The sequence below is a fragment of the Emys orbicularis genome, chromosome 3, assembly GCF_028017835.1.
Source record: "Emys orbicularis isolate rEmyOrb1 chromosome 3, rEmyOrb1.hap1, whole genome shotgun sequence".
Lineage (NCBI taxonomy): Eukaryota > Metazoa > Chordata > Testudines > Emydidae > Emys > Emys orbicularis.
Window position 1 is genome coordinate 124,974,934 of NC_088685.1, and position 23,500 is coordinate 124,998,433.

The 23,500-nt window shown below is 40.6% G+C and overlaps 1 protein-coding gene across 1 annotated transcript in view; it reads right to left on the bottom strand.

Annotated features, from left to right (window-relative positions):
- PRKN (parkin RBR E3 ubiquitin protein ligase) overlaps positions 1-23,500 on the bottom strand; it is a 1,248,251-nt gene that overhangs the window by 618,406 nt on the left and 606,345 nt on the right. The window contains exon 5 of the mRNA XM_065400948.1: positions 2,786-2,869. Within this exon, the coding sequence (XP_065257020.1) occupies positions 2,786-2,869 (84 nt within the window). The remainder of the gene's footprint in view (positions 1-2,785; positions 2,870-23,500) is intronic.

Here is a 23,500-nt window from a genome sequence, read left to right on the forward strand (position 1 = left end):
GGTGGTTTTCATGTTCTGTTGTGTGTGGGGGGTTGCTCTGTGACTTTGTGGTGGGGGAGGGCAGTTACAGATCTTATGCAGCGGTCCTTTTCCTGGATCACAGAGCCACGCAGCAGGGGATCTGTAACCCTCCTCCCCCTGCCATAAAGTCACATAGTCCCCACATACACGCAGTCCCGCTCAGGAGGGCTGGCAGGCTCCGTTGAAACAACCAGTCCACCACAGCGAATCCTGTCATTCCTGGAGTTTAGAAGCATCATTTGCATCAGTACACTACACCCGCTCCCCACCACAGTCTGCGTCCCAGGTTTAAAACATTCCCGCGAAAACAGTAATAAAGACAACGGTGTTCATTAACAAAATAAAACTGATTTTATTTTTTTGGAACGGGGTGAAGGGGGTATGTAACTGGAGAGGATAGTCAATAGTAACTGGGTAAAGAAACGGGGGCAGGTTCAGCTTCCCTGTACACAAACTGAAAAGTCACTGGGAACCGTGCTCACTGTGGAACCTAGCTTTCAAAGCCTCCCGGATGCACAGCACGTCCCGCTGGGCTCTTCTAATCGCCCGGCTGTCTGGCTGGGCGTAATCAGAAGCCAGGCTATTTGCCTCAACCTCCCACCCCGCCATAAAGGTCTCCCCCTTGCTCTCACAGAGATTGTGGAGCACACAACAAGCTGCTATAACAATGGGGATATTGGTTTCGCTGAGATCACAGCAAGTCAGTAAGCTTCTCCATCTCCCCTTGAGACGGCCAAAAGCACACTCCACCACCATTCTGCACTTGCTCAGCCGGTAGTTGAACAGTTCTTTTTCACTGTCCAGGGCACCAGTATAGGGCTTCATGAGCCAGGGCATTAGCGGGTAGGCTGGGTCCCCAAGGATCACTGTAGGCATCTCCACATCCCCAAGAGTTATTTTGTGGTCCGGGAAGTAAATACCTTCCGGCAGCCGTCTAAACAGACCAGAGTTCCTGAAGACGCGAGCGTCATGAACCTTGCCCGGCCATCCGACGTTGATGTTTGTAAAACGTCCCCGATGGTCCACCAGTGCTTGCAGCACCATTGAAAAGTAGCCCTTTCTGTTAATGTACTGGCTGGCCTGGTGCTGCGGTCCCAGGATAGGGATGTGAGTTCCATCCATAGCCCCACCGCAGTTTGGGAAGCCCATCGCGGCGAAGCCATCTATGATGACCTCCACGTTTCCCAGGGTCACTACCTTTGAGAGCAGTACCTTGACGATTGCGTTGGCTACTTGCATCACAACAACCCCCACGGTAGATTTGCCCACGCCAAAGTGGTTCGCGACTGACCGGTAGCTGTCTGGCGTTGCAAGCTTCCAGAGGGCTATGGCCACTCGCTTCTGGACAGTCAGGGCTGCTCGCATCCGGGTGTCATTGCGCTTCAGGGCAGGGGACAGCAACTCACAAAGTTCAAGGAAAGTCCCCTTCCGCATGCGAAAGTTTCGCAGCCACTGGGATTCGTCCCAGACCTGCAGCACTATGCGGTCCTACCAGTCCGTGCTTGTTTCCCGTGCCCAGAATCGCCGTTCCACAACATCCACATGACCCATTGTCACCGTGATGTCCTCGGCGCTGGGTCCCGTGCTTTCTGACAGGCCTGTGCTACTCTCAGACTTCAGGCCCTCACCGCGGTGCCGTAGCCTCCTCGCCTGGTTTATCTGCATCTGCCTCTGGTAAAGGTGGATGATAACCTGCGAGGCGTTGACAAGGGCCACAACTGCAGCGATGGTCGCAGCGGGATCCATGCTCGCAGTGCTGTGGCGTCCACGCTGTCACTGACCGGAAAAGTGCGCGAACTGATTTCCCGCCGGCGCTTTCAGGGAGGGAGGGAGGGCGGTAGTGACGGACGGATGACGACAATTACCCAAAAGCACCCTCGACCTTTTTTTTTTACCCAGAAGGCATTGGCGGCTCGACCCAGAATTCCAATGGGCAGCGGGGACTGCGGGAACTGTGGGATAGCTGCCCACAGTGCACCGCTTCCAATGTCGACGCTTTCCCCGTTAGTGTGGACTCACAAAGTCGAATTACTGTCCTTAGTGTGGACACACACGTTCGACTTTGCAATATCGATTCCACATATTCGATTTAAGTGAAATCGAACTACCCTTGTAGTGTAGACATACCCTAAGGTGCCACAAGTACTCCTGTTCTTTTTGCAGATACAGACTAACACGGCTGCTACTTTGTAACATGCTAATAGTCCTTTCTTATCTTAATTACCTGTTAATCACATTGCTTATAAACAAAATTCTGACTCCCTGCCTGAGGGGTACAAGCTGGAAGCAGTCGCCTGTCTCCTCTGCAGAACATTGCACATGCCTGCCTGAGGCTTGCAGTCGGGGGGGGGGGTGACAACACCCTCCCATGTCCCCCCAAACTATGCCTATTGTTTAGGGGGGCAATGCCCCCTTCTGCCCCCCCAATCCACCTATGCTCTTAACAGCTCCTTTAGATTTAAATCAATGCAGTCAGACAGAATATCGGCAAGCAGGTAAACTGCAGTACATATATTCATAAAAAATACAAATGTCCCGCATTTTCCACAGGGCGATAATGTTATTTTCTGACCAGTGACTGACAGATATCCCACTTTTGTAACCATATTAAAAGTACTTGATTAGACATAAATAGTAAATTGCCACAGATTCTATATTTTAAACAGAATTAGTGACTTACACCAGTAATATAACAAATCTTTATTTCTGCAATGGTCTCATTACACTGAGTCTTGGAGAAACATGACATTTAACAATATCTTACCGCTATATCTCCACGGCAGTTTCGGGATTGGCAAGTGCCAGCTATTCTGTTTGGAATCAGCACATCCTCCCAGCAAGATGGACCCTTTAAAATAAAATCCAAACAACTTTTTAAATCTAATTGTTAAGAAAACATATAAAAGTTCCTCTTTACTGGAACTTTGCTAGACGGGAACTTTATTACTCTTCTGCTAACAAAATACAGTCAAAGGTTCTAACATTGCCAAAAAGACATTTATCATTAAAGCTTAATCATTAATAGAAAATGCAGATCCTTCTGTTCTGTGCCTAATGTTCCTAAGAGCACTCAAACTCTCAACTCTGTATTTCCAATGCTTAAAGTTAGCCAGGGATACTTCTTCATTGTGAGTAAAAAAGCTACAGAAGACCCATGTTTTGTCTGAATAATATTTATCTTTTACTTTAAACCAAGAAGAGAATTGCTTCAGACTTTCTTCAATCATCTTCATCATCACCACCTCTAAGCATAATACACATTAGTAATTAAAAAGTATGCAACAAGGGAGTAAGACCATATCGATGGTGTTTAAATTATTATCATGATATCTCATCTAATTATTCTGTTAAAGAAAAAAAGCCATTTCTAAAGTAAACAGATAGAAAATCTTGAATGGTCATTGCTACAACTTGTTGAATGGAAACAATATTTATGGTTGCGATAAAAGATAGACAAAAAGAAATAACTTCCAAGTTAAAGACTACAGTCATCATTATTAATATTCCAGAATTGCAAAGTATTATATCTGTAAGCTACGCAAGTATCCCCTGGTACCCAAAACACTGGAAATTACAATAAGGTTTCCAATTTTATGTTAATCTCAAAACTACTATTAACAAACAAATGATAGAATGGTGTGATAGAAATAAGAAGCTCACACACACACACACACACACCCGACAAGAACAAAGAATAAAGGCTTTAACCATTAAAAACATTATTAATCAAATTTAGATGCTGCATAGGACAGTCACTTCTGATGGAATTAAGTAGTAAACTATACGGAAACCCTACCATGTGAAAGGTTTATTTATACAAAAACAAAAACTGGATCTCTCAGCATTTGGGAAATTAATGACCATGTAAATTGTGGCCAGATTGTAAAAACCAAGTCCCAAAACTTACCCTGAACTCACAATGAACCATATCCTTTCCACCCACTCTAACTCTTAGGGAAAGAACAGCCCTTTGGCAAGCTCTACTGATTGCATTATTTGCAGTTACTATTGGGTATGAATAAAGGTTGTTACAATGAAGGCCCCATGGTGGATGCAAGGTTACCTCCACAAGAAGGTGATGCAGTCTCACCTCTCTAGCTTTCTTAGTTCAGAGCTTCACGTCTCTACGGCTTTGGCACCTGTCCCAGATGTGACCCTCATCTAGGCACTTTCAACAGGTGGAATGAGGGTCACTTACCAGCACAGACTTCTTGCAGCCGATGCAATGCTTAAAGCCTGGAGACAGAGGCATTCCAAGGACCGAGAGCCGGTACCCAGAACCAACTCTCTAAATCAAACAAGTAAAATAACAGATGAAACTTATTCTAAAGTACTAACTATTCATGGAGTACACTAACTATATAAAGGAAAAGCAAATTCCCTGGAAGGGAAAACATTTGCAAAGCAAGCCAACATGCTCCGTCTACCAATCTCAGCCAGCAAGAAGGACCTGATGGGGCAGTTCCAAACTTTATACTACCACACAGCAGCATGAGCCAGGAGAAAGTGCACACACCACACCAAAGGGTACCAATAAGGGAAAAATTTCCAACTATGGACTGGTGCACTGGGCATGCATGCACCTGAAGTGGAAAGGACATGTGCAACATAGCTCAAAGAACAACAGTTGCAGAACAGGTTAGTAACTGTTTTTTTTTTACTAATGGGTGTGAATAAAAGTCTTTATAGTGACTCCTCAATTACTTTGCAGGGAGTAAACCAAAACATAAATGGTGATTTAAAACAAACATTCTGCTTTTAACAAGTAACCAAAAATTAAAAATAGATGAGGTAAGGCAACAAAGGAACCTCGCTCAAGGCATCCTTTCCAACAGTTAGAGGAGGGAGAATCAATCTTATTACCATAACTTTACTAGGAATCAGACATAATCTAAAAGACATTAAGGATTTATAACTATATTTATTGTATATTGCCAGATCTTAGTGTAATTTAAATTGCATATGAACGATCCATTCGAAATCCTCTCTCCCATTATTCTTTGTGCGTGGGATTTTTACCTTCATTTATGGGAATTTAAGTGATTTATATACAGTTGACATAATCACTTCAGATGATCCTTCTCCAGAAAGAATTACACACGTTTATGTGGAGTACTATATGTGAACATGGTGCTTTTCAAAATACTTTGATCCTGATCCTATTTAATATCAATGGTAAAACTCCCATTGACTTCACTACTGAAAGATTGTACCCAAGACACCTAATTCTTCTCTCACCTACACCATTGTAAACCGGTGTAACTCTCTCAAAGTCAATGGAGCTATACCAGTATAAGTGATAGAAGAATCAGGCACACGGTCTCTACACAAGGAAGTTTATGATCCAAATAACCTATCCTGGAAGGACATTACCAGCCATAGCGCTCATTATCAAGGCTTCATGAGTAGCAAACACTACAGGTCAATTTTTGTATGCTGGTGTAACTTCACTGAAATCAATGGATGCACACCAGCATAAAATTTGCCCAAACATCTGGAAATAAGAGTTTCCAGGACTGGTCTCCAAGTCAAAGAAAAATAAAATAAAATAAAGGACAGTAGTTCCAATGCAAGAAAGAAGAGATATAATATACAAGGTATGAGATTAATCCAGGAAGGTTTGGAAAAATAAGTGGCTATTAAGGAGGGATTTGAAGGAAAGGACAGTTATGTTGACTGTGCCAAAGTGTTTTATAAATATTACTGAATTACAACTTTCACTTCCATTTTCTGTAGGCACAAAACTACCCAGACCAAAAAGAAAAATCATATATATTTTGCCCCTTTTGATAGCTTATTGCCTGATGTAACTTGCACTTCAAGTCAATCAGTTTACCCTGATAGGTATTAGATCAGGGGTGGGCAAACTACAGCTTGCGGGCCGGATCCGGCCCCTCAGGGCTTTGGATTCAGCCCACATCCCTGCGGCCCCCGGGCGGGGGGGCAGAGGGCTCCATGCATTGCCCTTGCCTCCAGGCACCACCCCCCACAGCTCCCATTGGCCAGGAACGGGGAACCACGGCCAATGGGAGCTTCAGGGGAGGTACCTGGAGGCGCGGCAAGGGCAGTGCATGCAGAGCCCTCCTCCCTTCCTCCCCAAGGGGCCGCAGCGCTTCCGGGAGCAGCGCGGGGCCGGGGACAGGGCAGGCACGTAGGGAGCCTGCCCTGGCCCCGGTGCGCGCCGCTGCAACCCCGGAGCCGCTTGAGGTAAGCGGCGCCGGGCTGGAGCCCGAACCCCTCTTGTACCCAACCCCCCCAACCCCTTGCCTGCACCTTGCACCCCTCCTGCACCCCAACGCCCTGCCCTGAGCCCCCTCATACACCCCGCACCCCTCCTGCACCCCAACCCCCTGCCCTGAGCTCCCTGCTGCAACCTGCACCCGTGTACCCCAACCCCCCTGCTGCACCCTCCTGCACCCCAACACCCTTCCCTGAGCCCTCTCATACACTCCGCACCCCTGCTCTGCCCCAATCCCTTGCCCTGAGCCCCTTCCTGCACACCGCACCCCCTCCCACACCCCACACTCCCTCCTGCACCCCAACCCTGCATACAGTTTCCCCACCCAGATGAGGCCCTCGGCCCAAAAAGTTTGCCCACCTCTGTATTAGATTGAGCATTTAAGGAAACAGAGTGGTCTAGCAGCTAGAGACCGTGGCAAGGAGTCAGGAGATGTTGGTTCTGTTCTTGACTGTCACTGACATGCTGAGTGACTAAGGGAAAGTCACTTAGTCCATATCTAAACTGGCCCATAGCAAAATGAGGTTAATACTTATCACCCAAATCTGTGAAGAAGTTGCAGCTCTTCAGATGAAAGATGCTATGGTATGTAAAGTGTTGTTAATAATAATTTCACATATTTTAAAAAGATACTGTTTAGCTGAAATCTTATATCTAACTTTCCATGTTAGTAAAGCAGCAAAAGTTATAAACCCTTGAAAATGCAATATAATTAAAATGCTGACATTTGTTTAACAATACTGGTACTAAATGTCATTGGTATAATTGTGCCAAAATAAAAACACAAATTCAAGTGAGATAAGCACTTTGAAATGCAATTTTTGTTTTGTTCTTTCCTAAGCTTTAGAAAAATCTGTCAAACTACAAATCAGCCAATCAGTCACACTGTTGAAACACATTGCACATTACAGTGTTTATAATTATTAGTTTATATTAATCAGAGTGTATTATGAGAAGAAAAAACCTCCTGATTGCAAGATTAAAGAGACTGCCCTTCATGTCGTAGTCACATGGCTGCTAAAGAAAGCTGCAGATCAAAATAAAAACACCAACGATTTTTTTTTCACGTCTGTAAAAGGGAAAAGAGCAGAATAAAAACGAAATATCAAGAAGACTGGAATATGAATGAATAAGAAAAAAATTAAAAAAGTATAGTTGAATTTACTTTTACTATTAATATATGTTTTTATTTTTTCTGTTTTGGGGTTTTTAGGGGGAGGGGATGGGAGCCATATTGGATTGTAGGTCCATGATAAAGACAGGAAAGACAAGGAGGATTCAGGTGCCCTTAAATGTATCGGCAGAAACTTGATTAAACTGGGACTGCTTTCCAGCAGTAGTGAAGGTTTAACGTTACTTTAAAAGCTGTAGCTGCATTTTGATCCCTTGCAATCATCACTTTAAAAAAACGAAAACTGGAGAGGTGTTCTAGAGATCTCAGATGACAAATTATTCAAAATGCAGTAGTTAGATTGAGTTGTTGACCTGTGAAATCAGAGAAAGGTCGGAAACAGAGGTCAACAATAGAATTCAGTGATTCATCAAATAGTTTGAATCATTAGAAGGCTGGAAACTATCCATGTATTTTATGCTTTGTATTTTCCCTGCTTTATATTCTTCCCCAGTGAACAATATGCAGTAGAATATCATTAAAACACATCTTTGTACCTACTAATATCTACATGGGCGACATAAATCATTAAAATGTTGAGCAAATGACCCAACTGAGGGACAAACATTAATGCAAAAAAGATTTTTAAAGTAATGTAAGGAATAACGTCTGGTGCATAAGAGAATTCAAACTAGAGTACAAGTCACTAAGGAAGTGCTACAGTATATCTAAGCCAAGTCCAGTGGCAACTGCTCACATTCCTTTGGAGAATATCCTCTATGGCCTTTGATATTCTAGATAAATTTGGTGTGCTAAGCACTGCTTGGCCCTCCCAGAATGCTTCTAATTCCTTGCACCCACAAACAAAATATCTCCTATACAAAAGGTGCTGAAACCACCCTTTGGATTAGGTATCCTTTTTGTTACTGTGTGATTAGCCAGTCTCCACTGCTACAGGGCCAGCAGGGAGTGTGGTCTTTGGCATCACAGATACAATTGTGGCCTTTCCACCATTATCATCCCTCAGTCACTTGCTGGTGACTTGTCTGTTGCACTTGCTGCACTTCGTTGCACAAGGGGTTAAATTTGCCAGAAATCACTTATCTGTGCAAATTGTGCTGAACACATAGTAACAGAAATCAGTGCAAAAAAGTCTAAAAAAATTAACCAAATGTCCAAATGTCCATAGTGTCCAGGGTGTAATTCCTTAATTACACCCTGGACACTATGGCCAAAGCATTTATGTTACAGCTGTGAGCCCAAGTGTTCAATTGTTGCACATTCTTAACATGCTGCTTTATCTACTTGCAATTGCAATATATTCCATCTTTCTATTTGAGGCATGAAAATTACTCATGGGCATATTCCAACAGCAAAATGGTGTACAATTTAACACAGGCCATGAGTGTTGGGGGAATAGTGACACTGCTTACCCAACGTGCTGTAAGACATCAAGTGCATTTTATAACATCTTAGCAGAAAACAATTAATCTTAGCCATTATTTTCTCCTAATTCTCTCTACTTATGTTTGAAAGGCTTTCATAAAGCAGGCATTTGAGCCTTGGAATCACATTTTGGGGCAATGCATGTTTTCCTACACCTGCATATATGTTCTCATAGATTCTCTATTCTTGGAGCTGGTCCTTCAATATTACCCTCTCCGAAAAATTATAGGGCAATTATCAGGCTTTCCCTTCCCCGTTTTGAAAACTGCCTCTGCTCTCATTGCAGAGATCCTTCACAAAGCAATGTTTTTCAGCAGCCTATTGGCATTCAATAAGTAACCTCTGCTAGTTCAGTTACACTGATAGCTTTCCTCTCTTTCTGCCCCTTTGCTAATCCTATTGTTGCATAATCTAGTGCCTCCACACCTCTTATTCTTATACACTGTGAGAATTCTCATAACAGTTCTCAAGTCCAAAGAATGAGTGCCTTGCAAGAAGGCATTGGAATTTGAAAAGGAACTAAAATTATTACTTTTATTGATTTTTTTTCACGATTGTAATGGTCAGATGGTATTGCTGTGGTATTAATCATCATTTTGTATGTTTCACTTTAATGGTCCCTGCAGCTTCATGGATGTCCCAGAGCAGGTGTGAGAGATAGGCAGATGACATACACAGGAGTGGAATGGCTGACAAAATTGAGCTCCATCCATGAAAAGGAAGAGCAGGGAGGATTTATTCCTGGATATGCACAGATAAATGAATAAGGATTTGGACTGAAGGTATCACTTTTTGTCAATGCAATTAACACCTACAATACAGTAGAGCTATCATGTTGAGAGCGTTCACCAGTGGTAAAACAGCACCCTCACCCAGTCTCAACTCCCCTAAACAAGAATATTACCCTCCTCTAATAATCCCCATGTACACCAAATTTCCATTGCTGAATGAGGGCATGTTTGTTCTGAACACGGTACAAGGATGGTACATCCAAACAGAGCCTTTCATTCTTTTTACTAAAGCAGTAATGCAGAGGACAAATTAAGACTTAAAGAATTCATAAAAATAAATCGCTGTATCTGTAACAGTTTTAATTTAGGAGAACCATCTGATTATCTTCAGCTTTTCAAGCTCTCTTTACTAAGAATAATCTAGCTGCTGTGTGAGCGAAATTGCAGCTACCCAGATTAGAGTCGGGCAAAGACCACATGACGTGCTTTAAGTGTTGAGAGATTGGAGATCTCATTTCAATTCAGAATGAGTAAATCTATTTGAATAACAACATTTATTATCATGTAGAGCTTCATATTTATTTCAGGTTGCTTTATATCTTGATAATTATGCATACAACTGGACTGTGTTTATTAAATGAGATAAGGTGCTTATTATATTTCTAGTGAATGCCCAGATATCATCATCATCATATAAACATTATTACTTTGCTACCAAATAAAACCACATAAATAACAGCTTCCAGTTTTGTGGAAAATATATTGCTCTAAATCCCCAAAGGGCAGCCGAACAATGTTAGCCACCTTGTTTAAAAGAAAAAAGAAAAAGAAAAAGAAGGTATACAGAAATGTTAAATTACCAATTTAACCAGGAGATTTTTACTAGTCTTTTTACAATTTGTTCCATTTACAGTACTTGAAATGTTATCATAAAATAATTGTCAGTGTGTATGGGCAGGTGGAGACCTGGGGCTGCTGGCTGGGAGCCCAGCTCTGAAGGCAGAGCAGTGCAGAAGTAAGGATGGCATGGTATGGTAATGTCATCCTTACTTCTCCACTGCTGCATACAGAGCTGGGCCCTCAGTCAGCAGCCGACACTCTCTGGCCACCCAGCTCTGAAGGCAGCAGCGTAGAAATAAGGGTGCATGGTATGGTATTGCCACCCTTACTTCTGTGCTGCTGCTGGCGGAACGCTGTCTTCAGAGCTGGGTGCCTGGCCTGCAGCCACTGCTCTCTGGCCACCCAGCTCAGAAGGCAGCACAGAAGTAAGCGTGGCAATACCACAATCCCCTCTAAAATAACTGTATGATCGCCTGCAACTCCCTTTTGGGTCAGGGCCCCCAATTTGAGAAACTCCCCCATGAAATTGGTATAGTATAGGGTAAAAGCACACAAAAGACCAGATTTCACAGGGGGAGAGCAGATTTCATGGTCCGGGATGCGTTTTTCATGGCCGTGAATTTAGTAGGGCTATAGTCATAGAACCTGGGCAAAATCATACAAATCCTCCTTGATATGAATAATCTCCTCAGCATCCATGGGATAAGCCACCTGAGTAATGACTTCCTCATGTGAAAATTTGCAAGCTAAAAACTCGTATACTAGCAGTGTCCTATCTTACTCTATACAAAAATTTTCAGATGTGAGTTCTGGCTCCAGTAGAGGCTGGCATCTGAAGACAACCATTTTGAGAGAAGAATGTCTGGATCTCACACACAATAAACTGATTCTAATGAAGCTGTCATGGTTAATGTTGCCAAGCCATGAACACAAAAAAAAGCTTGCAGAAGAAAAGCAGATCTGCCCCACTACCAAGCAAGATGCTGCTCTAATGACCAAAGAAAAAATTGGAGGGGAGTGCAAATACAAGTGTTTAGGAAATACAGTTTGTAACAGCAGCTGGTTTGCTTGAAATCAACATATTTCTGCAATGAAATATTCCAAAAAGAAAAATTATACAAATTTATATAAGGTACGGAAAACAGAATGTAGATTGACCATTACCTACCGGCTAGTATGCATGGAATGCAGAGTTAAGCATTTTGAATGGCTAACAATTTTCACAAAACAGGATCCTTTGGGTACCTGGTGCAACTCCTTATTTGTTTGGACAGTACCAAGTACCCTTTCACAGCTCAATAAACAAACAGTAATTGAAAACACATCCATTAATCTATTATCTGAATTTCATTTATTTTCAGCTAACACAAGCAGATCCCAGATGATCATAAATGACAGTGCAATGGGGTGTATAAACCCATGTCAGGGGTTAGTACATACAGAAGAGGCAGGAAATAGACTATCTGGGTTCAGTTGCAGCTGCTGCAATAGAAGACTTAACTTTCATGGTCAAAGGGAGGCTGAGAAGGAAATTCTTTCTAAGGCCTGGTCCACACTACCCCCCCACTTCGGACTAAGGTACGCAAATTCAGCTACGTTAATAACGTAGCTGAATTCGAAGTACCTTAGTCCGAACTTACCGCGGGTCCAGACGCTGCAGGCAGGCTCCCACGTCGATGCCGCGTACTCCTCTCGCTGAGCTGGAGTACCGGCGTCGACGGCGAGCACTTCCGGGATCGATTCGGGTTCAATTTATCGCGTCTAGACAAGACGCGATAAATCGATCCCAGAAGATCGATCGCTTACATCCGGACCAGGAAGTAAGTATAGACGTACCCTAAGAGTCCTGCTGGATGGCCTGAGATCTCTGTGAGCCAAAGGAGCTTGCAAGTCACTGAGTCAGAGAGATCAATACATTCAAAAGACAAACTCCACCTCTGGTTAGCAGGCTGTGTTTTTCACTGGGACTGGCTAAGCAAGCTTTATTTTACAAGGCTATAGTAAAGCACAAGGTACTTTTACACTGGGACTTTTGAGGATACAATGAATTATGGTGTGCTGGAAGCTTGGGAAGGATGAATTAACTTTGGACAAAGAGACTCCCCTTCCTTTTACCCCATAAGGAAGCTATGATTCTGAATATGGACTGAACACATTTTACATGGTACACCTCTACCCCGATATAACACGACCCGATATAACACAAATTCGAATATAACGCGAAAAAGCAGTGCTCCAGGGTGGGCGGGGCTGCGCACTCCGGCGGATCAAAGCAAGTTCGATATAACGCGGTTTCACCTATAACGCGGTAAGATTTTTTGGCTCCTGAGGACAGCGTTATATCGGGGTAGAGGTGTATTCAACAAAGATACAGCTTCCTTCCGCAAACACCTGAACTTGCTTCACTCATGCTGATGATTAAGGATGTCGTTTTCTCCCAACATCCTCGTTCACTGATGTCACCATACAATCTCAGGCATATAATCTCTTCATATACAACCCAAATCAATATTAAATTCGGCTAGTACAGATGGTAACTACACACTAAAAATCCTGAATATAGGAAGAAGTCCTGTATTACACAGCCACCAAGGGATGACTGGCACAAGAAGAAGATGCGGAAATGCAAACAAAAAGGAAGAGTCATTTTCCATAAAATGGCTAGAATAAGCGAAGAGTGCCATAACATATTCAATAAACAATTGTATAGCGTAAGGCCCGTGTACCCATAATAAGTCATTATAATAAATTCTTCAACAAATCTAAATGTGTCTTCATACCAGATAGGCAGGTAGCAAAATACCTGCAATGAACACTACATGGGTTATGGGAAGAGAAATATAATCATGATCTGTTTATTGATCTGTCACATGCTGCCGGAAAGGCTTTAAACAGAAAATAGTGAGTAAAATCCTCAGCTGATGTAAATCATCATAATCCCACTAAAGTAAGTGGAGCTACAGCTGAGGACCTGGCCCTGAGTCTATTTTCCTTTCATATTACAAGCTGAAATATCTACCTTCTAGTTAATAGATTTCAAAAACTTCCACACTTATCAAACACAACCAGAACTAATTCTGATTCTAACACATTCACATTACAAAGAAAGACATTTTTTTCTTCTCTCCTCTTCTTTTGTTCTCAATGCTTAACGCTGCTGGACACCAAAATCAGGGTTTACACTATAGTTAAGGAAATTGAAAGTGCACCTGGAACCCTAAAAATTATAGGAGATACTTTTCCCCAAGCTGTCTGAACCACCACGTTCAATTCCTTGTTTTTTTCTAATTTTAATTACTTCAAAGTTTTCATTCCGCCTTCAAATAAATCTGAGGTGCATATGGTACATAAAGAGTTGTCCCTCAGCACTCTGCAATGAGGAGATTTTTAACTGTTTGCCCAAAGTGTTTACACATCACTCTGAATCTATGATCAGTGGAGAGAGAGCCAAAGAAGACTGTGGTAAATAACTTAGAGCTGATGACTTGTAAGGTGTGTGAGCATCATCAAAATGTTATCTGAAGCACAACTGCAATATTCAATGTTTATTTAGATTTAAAAGAATCTACACCAAAGAATACCCATCTGGAGCTGTGAAGGCCCTTGGTTTAATTTTGAAAGTCCAAGGAGAAGTTTCACAATCAATCCAGCAGCAGAGCTTACCCTTGCTCTCCTCCCAACCACATCACACTGATCAGCTGTCAGCAGACTCAAAGTGAATTAGAAATTCCATCCCATTTCACATTTTCCTCAAAACAGAAATCCTACTCTAACTGCCTCAGCCCTCCTCCAGTGCTCCAATAAATTGGCTCTGCAGTCCTGCATGAGCAACCCACTACTTCAGAGTATTTTGGACTGTGTGGGACCGCACAGCCCAGGAGAAGCTCCCCCACCAAGAATGCTGTGCTGGCAGCCCTGTCTCTTTTACACTGAAGGAGTCTTTGCTCTAGTGTCCATGTTGACCTCAAATGTGATAGTATGGCACAGGGAGAGAGATGGTTTCTTAGGTAGGAAGGTCCCAGGCCATGTAACTATTGTGCTTCTTCTGGAAATCAGTAAATAGTCTTTCAGCCAAACCCTTATTTTATAAATATTATTTTAATTCATGATAGGTTTCAGGCTGATTGCTCTGGAAGGTGAAGCCCCCTCTTCACCCACAGAAGAAGTACAGCACAGCACAGCACAGCACAGCAAGAGATTGTGGAAACTTCCCATCACTTCACCCACTATGCCACAATCCTGTTCTGGAGAAATCACCTCTAGGGCTCGGGGGGGGGGGGGGGGGGGGAAGGGGGAGGGTCAGTCTCTATGCCCATTTAATCTTTAGCCTCTCTGTTGAAAAAGCCAAGGATGCCAATTAGTGCCAAGACTGACGATGGTTTTTGCAAAATGAACACTTGTCCAGTAGGCACTAGAATGAAATCAACCTATTTTATGTAAGTTCCTCATCAGCTATCAAATGTCTACAGATGTTGGTCACTAACAGCCTAGACTACATTCAAATAAGCAAGCCAGAGGTGAAAGTTTCTACATCCCAGTCACCTGACCCATTTGGTCCCACTCGGGTTATTTTTAGATATATATTTTTGATGGACACAGAAAAACACAAAAGAAAACCTGTATGTAATGCTACCAGACACTACGCTCCCCAATGCTTTAATACTTTGCCTGTTCTTCACTCACCCAGGATTCAATGGGAACTGCTGAGTGCACACTATTTTTGAAAACAAGCCATTTATTTAGATGCCTAAATATGTACACATAACTTTAGGCACCCATTTCTGAAAATACTGGTCTAGATAGAACTTGCCTCATCTGCAGTCGGAGTACCGAAGCAATTAAAAAGGTGAAAACTTTATCAATTCTCAATTTATTTGGTATTTTAAAATAAGAGGCCACCATTTCAAGCTGTTGGCACCCCGATAAACACTTTAAAGATACAGTGAATCAGAAAAAGGAACAGCAGCTCCATAACCACAGTGCTACAAAAACAGCCCTGCAGCACACTTTGCAAAATAGCTATACAGCTATTCTCCACCTGCCCTAAAAATCACCCCTAAAAATATTTGCTTCTTCAGCAACCTTCATAAAAACATGTGCCTCACAGAGAGCCCTAAAGGTCAATGGATTTGAAGGAGGAGAGCACATTTCAAAGGCTAGGGGCTCTCACATATCTCAAATATGCTTGCCAGCATATTTATACCTGCCCCTGGAAATTTCCATTACATGCATCCGACGAAGTGGGCATTCACCCACGAAAGCTTATGCTCCAATCCATCTGTTAGTCTTAAAGGTGCCACAGGACTCTCTGGGGCTCTCACAGGCCAGTATGAAACATCTCTTACTCTTTACTTGTAAACCCATTCTCTTAGCAGTTAGTTTTTTCCCTTTGAGACTGTCCTTCAAAAAAAGAATAGAGCTTTGGTGTGGGGGAACGGGGATTATTTTCTTTTTTTTAACAATAATGTTTGTGATTTTGTCATATCAGCACCATCATTGTGTCCTTAGTTTAAGCAAAACATTAACAATTTTACATTTTTCAAGTAGAGATGGATCCAATCAGACCTACACTTTGAGGAATTCATAATCTGTGTCTAGATCTAACTTTTGCTCTTAGGTTTTTGTTGGTTTTTTAAAGTTATTTACATATTAGAAATCCCTGTAAAGAGCTAACTAAGATAAGTCAATATACAAACCAAGGACTTTAAGTAGCACTTTTGCTAATAATGCTAACTAGACACCTTGTCATGTAAATTCATTTGTGCTGCACGGAACCATAAAAGAGATAATAAACCAAAGATTTAAGATAAGAAAAATATATCCCCTCAACTCCATGAATATCCCCAAATAATTATCATTTAATTCAAGTGTGATAATTGCAAATCACTTTCTTTGTTTTACATATTTTTGTTTATGAAATATTTTGTATCCTATGAAATGAGATGAAATCCAAGGCTTTCCATTGCAGAGAATACCGGGAGAGCTCATCAGCAGAGCACTTTTCAGACTCTCTGATACTGTTGTGACAAAGCTGGATTCGTGAGATGCTGGATAGATTCTCAGAACAAATTTCTTAACTAATCAACAGAAAGGCTTAAAATAAGATTGGCACTGGTGAAGAACCAACTTTTCAAAAGATGGTCAACCAGACTTTTCAGCTGCTGCAAAATAAAACTGTAAAATCAAGATTACACATACAATACCTGTAGAAAACAGACTTGTACATAATCTATTTCTGATTTTACACATGTTCAGCAATACTGACAGACAAAAGCTTATCAATTTCAGCAGGAATGCCCTCATGTTCCAATGGAAAGCTCATGGGAGAATGAAAACTTTAACATACCAAAACTTAAGATGCAATGTATATTAAAGCCTGAGGACACATCTCTGATGCTATTTTTTCCCCCTGGATGCCACTATTGCTTTACTGCAGTACACAACGCACCACCACATACCATTTAGAAAACAGGTCAATGTGAACTAATTCATTTTGTTTTAACAACAGGATTTGCAGAAACAAGGATATGCATCAGATGGGTTAAAGTAGCTTCAGACATTATTCCCATATTCATCCAAGGTTATGTTGCCAACTCATTTTCTTCATAAAATACAATTTTCACCCAACAGCATAATTCCCACTAACCCACACAGAAGTACATAGAGCACTCTTTTGAGAATTTTAAACTAGCACTTAACTAGCGTTAACATACCATGGAAGTAAGTGAAAATTCTAGTGACAGGATCCCTTGATCAAATAAAATGTTCAACTGGCATGTAGATATTTGTACGAGCAAACGTTGCTTAAATGTACTCTTATATAAGTCCAGAGGGAGCAGTGAAAGGGTGAAAATGGAACTGAAAGCTGGAAAATTAGAAAACCAGGAGACAGAAATGAAGAGAAGCAAGCAGTATCCCCTTTTCAATAAAATCTATTTGTTCAAGTGCGAGAGGGATTAAATGTAGGGTTTCTGTTCATTGCACAGGGCCCAAAGACCAAGGAAGTCCGAGATCCATCTAGCACATTAGATCCTTTCAGGTAAACACACTAAGGGTATGGCTTCACTGCAGGTAACCTAGGCTCCTACCAGCTTTTAGAACAACTTCTCTCTCCCTACTGTCCACATAGAGATACCTCTAATCGGGGTCTGGAGGTGATTTAAGCCTCAGCTAGGGATGTGGGTTAGAACTCAGGCTACACTATAACTTGGGCAGGAACCTGCCCACTTTGCAGCGAGGATGCAGACAAAATTCACTTGAGTACTCACAGTTCTCCAATGCTTTCCCCATAATATCCCACAAAGGACAGACAAGTTCTCCCATAATTGACTGGGGAAAAAATCCTAGGGTGTCTCAGCACAAAGAACCATGGGATACACCCCCAGACAGACATTGGACAGTGCAGAAACAGTGAGGACACTGTAATTCAGGTAGAGCTTTTGCTGTGGGGATGCTCACATCCAAGCTAAGCTAACCCAGATGTTCAGACCTGGGTGCCAATCACCCTGGTTTAACTGTGCAGTCAAGACATACCTAACATACAATACTGAAAACATATGTGGTCCCTATTCCAGATATTGTGGAAGGAGGTGTTCTCTAGTAATTCCATAGATGGCACACATACATTCACTTCAGTTTTGCACAATGATGATATGTTGGAATGTTTGTTAATAACTGTCATATTTTAAACTACCCAAAATCAAAATATTTTGAGAGTTATACTTGGAACAGGCCCCTTGTAGAAATATAAGATGTCATTTATTGTGTGCAACACATCTGAGTTCAATCTGTACCAGATTATATTACCAATCTATTAAATCTTAATTTTGCAATTATGGTATCTATTGTGTCATTTATGGAGGTGATCGCTTATATTCAAACAAATCCATTTCAAACTAAGTCCACATGTAAGAACCTAGTCTGCTAATTACTTTTTTAGTTTGAGAGAGACTGTGGCCCTCAGAGATAAACTTAGGCTACTATTATTATTATCTTGACAGCTATTGCAAACTAATCTGAATTTCTAAACCAGACTTCATTGCATTTTATTTTGAATAGAGAGTTTGCTTGTTTGTTTTTATAACATTTTTTGCTAGTATCTGGTTCCTTTTACATGTAATGAAAGACATGACAGATTCATTAAAAAATTCTAAACACTCTTGAATAATGTTCTAGCTATCACCACAATGCAGTTTTCCCTGTTCATGATTTAATTTAAAACCTGACACAAAGAAAAAGAAATTGAGGTGATTAATTAGAATTAATACTCTCAATATTTCACAAGTCAGTGTCAATGAACAGGCTTAACCATTTATATTTATTATCATCATCATCAGGTTTAGCTATAACAAACTTCTGATTTACAAAGAAATCACAGTGTCCATGTAAGCTGTAATAATGTGAGAGAATCTAAAGTTGGCAACTCAACTTTAAGAAGAATGTAAGTGTGCAGTACAGCATATCATGTATTAGTAAACAAAATATGCAGTATTTCTTTGAACACACACATAGTAGGACTGGGAATGGCTGAGCCATTACAAACATTGAATTTATCTCCCCTTGTAAGTATTCTCACACTTCTTATCAAACTGTCTGTACTGAGCTATCTTGATTATCACTTCAAAAGTTTTTTTCTCTTACTTAATTGGCCTCTCAGAGTTGGTAAGACAACTCCCACCTGTTCATGCTCTCTGTATGTGTGTATATATATCTCCTCAATATATGTTTCACTCTATATATGCATCTGAAGAAGTGGGTTGTAGCCCACGAAAGCTTATGCTCTAATAAATTTGTTAGTCTCTAAGGTGCCACAAGTACTCCTGTTCTTTTTACATAGTAGTAGTCCACTCCAGTCATTCAACTTTACACAGTTATTCTTTACACTCAGGTAACTTTTCAAATGTTCAGTTTCCATATAATGTGTAAGTCTAAGACATCTTTCATGGTTATTTTATACACTGTACTTTAAAACAAAGACCAGAGATCACAAAACACTACAGAGCCACTGCCTCTCTACAACAGGACAATTACACTTTTGTGTGTATGGGGGTTCGGGGAAAGAATGCTACAAAGTATATAACTACAGGAAATTTTTGCAAGCAAACAATTTTTAATTGCCAGTATAGTTGATATATCCTGAAAACTAGTACCTGACATAATTTGCCCTGAGATACGCAGAAAAACAAGACCATTGCACTAACAGCCCAGGCTGGAAGAACACACAAATAGTTCAAAGTCACCTTCGTATACCCACATATACCTCCTCTGCCAAGATGCACTGTGTCTTCCTTGGTGATAATTAACAATCTGTGCCTGAAAATCAAGGTGTGTAATAAAAAAATCAGAAGTCTTAATTTAACTTTTTTTTTTTTGATAGTCAAGCTGAAATGGAATCTAGCTGGCTCTCTCATAGCAGCATTACTTCTGCAGTGCCAACCAGAGTCCAAAGTAGTAAAATATAATTATATTAAAAAGAGATATGACTAGGAATACAGTGAGCAGATTTCTTTAATATGAAAGTGCACTTTTACATAGTTGAACTGTCCTTTTAATTCACTTGTTAGGGATACTTATTTCTTTAACAATATCTGAATTCTCAATACAAACTCATAGGATTTTCTCTTCTAGAATTTCTAGAACTTCACAAAACATTCTAAGCCAAAATTAGTATTCCTGAGCTACTGTCTATTGAGGCAATAGACTTAAATCTAATAAAACTATTTAACAATTTAAACAAATTAAAAAATATATATTCCCCAAGTTCTCTGATTCCTGATATATGAATAGGACTTAACCTGCTACGGTCCTTACCCATCCTACCCAAACAAGGGGCAAACCCTGTGTAAAGGTGCCACCCAACCTGCGATATCACCCATCACAAGAACAAAGATTTATACCTATGTACAATAACTATTAATCTGCATGTAGTTATAGAGTGAAAAAACCATTAACATGCTTCATAGGTCCCATATTTTTTTTTTCCCTGGGGGGAGGAGGCGATGGCATATTGGCAGTATAGTCATGCATAATGGTACAGAGAGTCAGAATGGTCTTGTGCCTAGATCCCTGGACTGGGAATCAGGACACTAGAGTCTATTCCCGGCTCTGCTAGGGGCCTGCTGAGTGACCTTGGGCAAGTCATTTCACCTCTCTGTGTCTCAGTTCCCCTGTCTGTAAAATGGGTATAATGACATTTACCTCCTTTGTAAACTGCTTCAAGATCTGCTGATGAAAAGTGCTATGTAAGAGCTAGCTGTTATTGTTACAGAAAACCTGGGTTTAGCTAATCAATTTTATTTTTATTGTTGCTAGGCAAGAATATTTTGCATTGAATTCAATGGAACTTTTGCAGGATTTTTTTTACTGGTCTTTCATAAAAAAATAAAAAATAAAATATCAGTTCCATACCCTAAGCAAAATTTTGCATGTGTGTATGCATATTTTACTTCTGTTCAGCAGATTTAAACTTAATTGAGATTATACTTCCTATTACACTGGGGAAAACCTGACATGATTTTAAACACAGAAAAACAAATTGTTAAGTCTTTTACAATCACAGTTTGCAATTAACTTCTCATCCCTAATGCAAGTATAGCACTAATCTATCAACTCATGCATTGTTACATTTGTCTCATTATACTGCATGATCACAGAAAATATACCACATTATGGAAAATGTGTGTGTGTTGGTGGGTCTCCACTCAGCCACTATCTTAAAACACTTCCCTGAAAAGCTAAATGGGCTTAAACTGAGTGGAAATAAATTATTATAGCTTCTGTCTAGTGTTTTATGTTTTTCACGATAGCAATCCCTGTTATCTCAAAGTGATATGCATGTGCCAATCACATTCAGGCTTGCCTCATTTATTATAAAAGCACTGACCTTTCAAACATTCTCCTGGTCTTCCTTTAAAAAATAAACATGTCAGTGTCAGTGAAGTGGAAAATTAGCCTTTTGAAACAAAACAAAAAATACCCACATTAAAAAAAAAGCCATAACTGGACGAAAAATGCATGCTGAATCATGTAAGGCTGATTTTATTGTGCATACTCCAGAAAAGTCCTTGACATCACTAATGTTTGCCTTATGCATAAGTCCCAGAGCCAAAACTCCATCTGGAAGAGATTTGAACTGCTATCCAGAGGCATTTCAGGATCTGAACCAAAAGGTTTACGGCATTACAATCCAGCTAATTCTATTGCTTCTAATTCCAGCTGGACTTAAACTCTTATCTCTGCACTCCAGGCCTTCAGATATGTCCTATCACAGTAGCACCAATTCCCAGAGAATACTCAACTCCATGACCCAAATGAGATTAAATCCCTCCAGATAGACCAAGTAAATGGCTCATAACTTGTTTCTGTCACTTTCACTAATGCCTTTGTACCGTGAAAGAAACCAGCAAAGGTGTAAATATCCACAAATGATTAACTGCGCTTTTCCCCCTGACTTCTATCAGTGATTCCAGTTGTCTGCTTCCTGCTGAGGACATCACACAGATATGCAGTACCTGAACTTTCTCCTTAAATACTGTGTTAATCAACTGCTAGACAGATATTTGTACTTTATCAATTTAATGGTTGTTATTCTTGGTGATTTTATATATATATATATATATATATATATATATATATATATATATATATATATATATATATATATATCCATCCATCCCTCTCCTCTCAGAACTGTTATATTTATACTTGAAAGGAGTCATATTTAGACTCTTTCAGATCAAGCTATACCATTGCACACTTACTCAGATTAAACAGGTTCCACCCGAAAGGAGGCAAAATGAATTGAAATGGACTGATCAAAGCTTAGTCAGAAAGACATAGGTTACTTTCAAGCACATAAAGACACTGTTTCCAATCAACTGTCAACAGTTCCTTTAAAACAAGTGAAAGAGAAAGGGCAGTGATTCCTCCTCTAAAGATACTGGGATACAACTGAGAAAATGCCTTGAGAATCAAAACCACAACTATGAATATACAGTCCAAGCTAGGGAGTTCTTTTTAGAAACAGCTCCCTAGGATCATGGCATATTTATTTTGTGTGGACCCAGCAACTAACAAAACAACAAAATAAAGAATCTTCACTTCATAACTTGGTCTGTGAAACTGGAACCAATTCTACAGTGGCCCAAGTCATGTGAAGATCAAGGTGATAAAACATAAGGAATGATTAAGGGATCTGGGCTTTGCAATTCCAACTCCTTGGAGATGTCTTTAGAGGACAGCAGAGAGGCAGACACCACACAGAAAGCCTCCAACTGGAAACATTCTCTGCTGACCTCCCTTTATAACAAAAGGATAGACCACTTATACTCTACGGCACCTAAATAGATGGAAATAGTTACCCAGATAACCCCTGTATACTGGAGCTCAAAAGTGCCACACATGAACTTATCGGATGTGAATACTAGCTTGGGAAAACTGCTATGCAAATTGGAACCAGCCTCTGTGACTCATTCAAGGAACCATAACTAGACAAAGCCACTGATTAATATATGAAACCCAAGTATCAAGTGAGCGCTTTATCTTCTGCAGTTCAAACTCTCCTCAGTATCAAGGAGGTTATCATGTGGTAAAAATAAAATATATTCATCTAGATAAAGAATGGCCTCCAAGTGTTTGTTCTGTCATCAGAAGTATGAAATCTTAGCCATCAACAGAATTTGATCATGGTACATATTTCCACTAGATGTTTATAACCTTAGTATGTCACCAAAAAGCCATGTAGCCTTCAACAGTAGAGATTTTTTATTTTTAAATGCAATAAAACCATAATTCAGTAAAAACACACACACACAAATTATAACCCAGACCCACTAAGTCTTTAACAGTGTTAGAGGAAGGTCCAAATGTATGTTTTTCTACAATCTTTCATCAGTTGCATTTATACTAATGAAGAGCAATGACACACTCCAATGAGTTTAACCAAAAAAAAAACCTTTCCTATACATGGGATGAACTCGATGCCCTGACTTTTCTATATGCTACTTCTATTCTATGAGTGCGGGATATGCAAAAGAAGCGGAAGCTTCCCTTCACCACCCCAACTATGTGCTTCAATTATGATTTTGAGGAACCTCTCTGGGGGTCTCTGTAGAG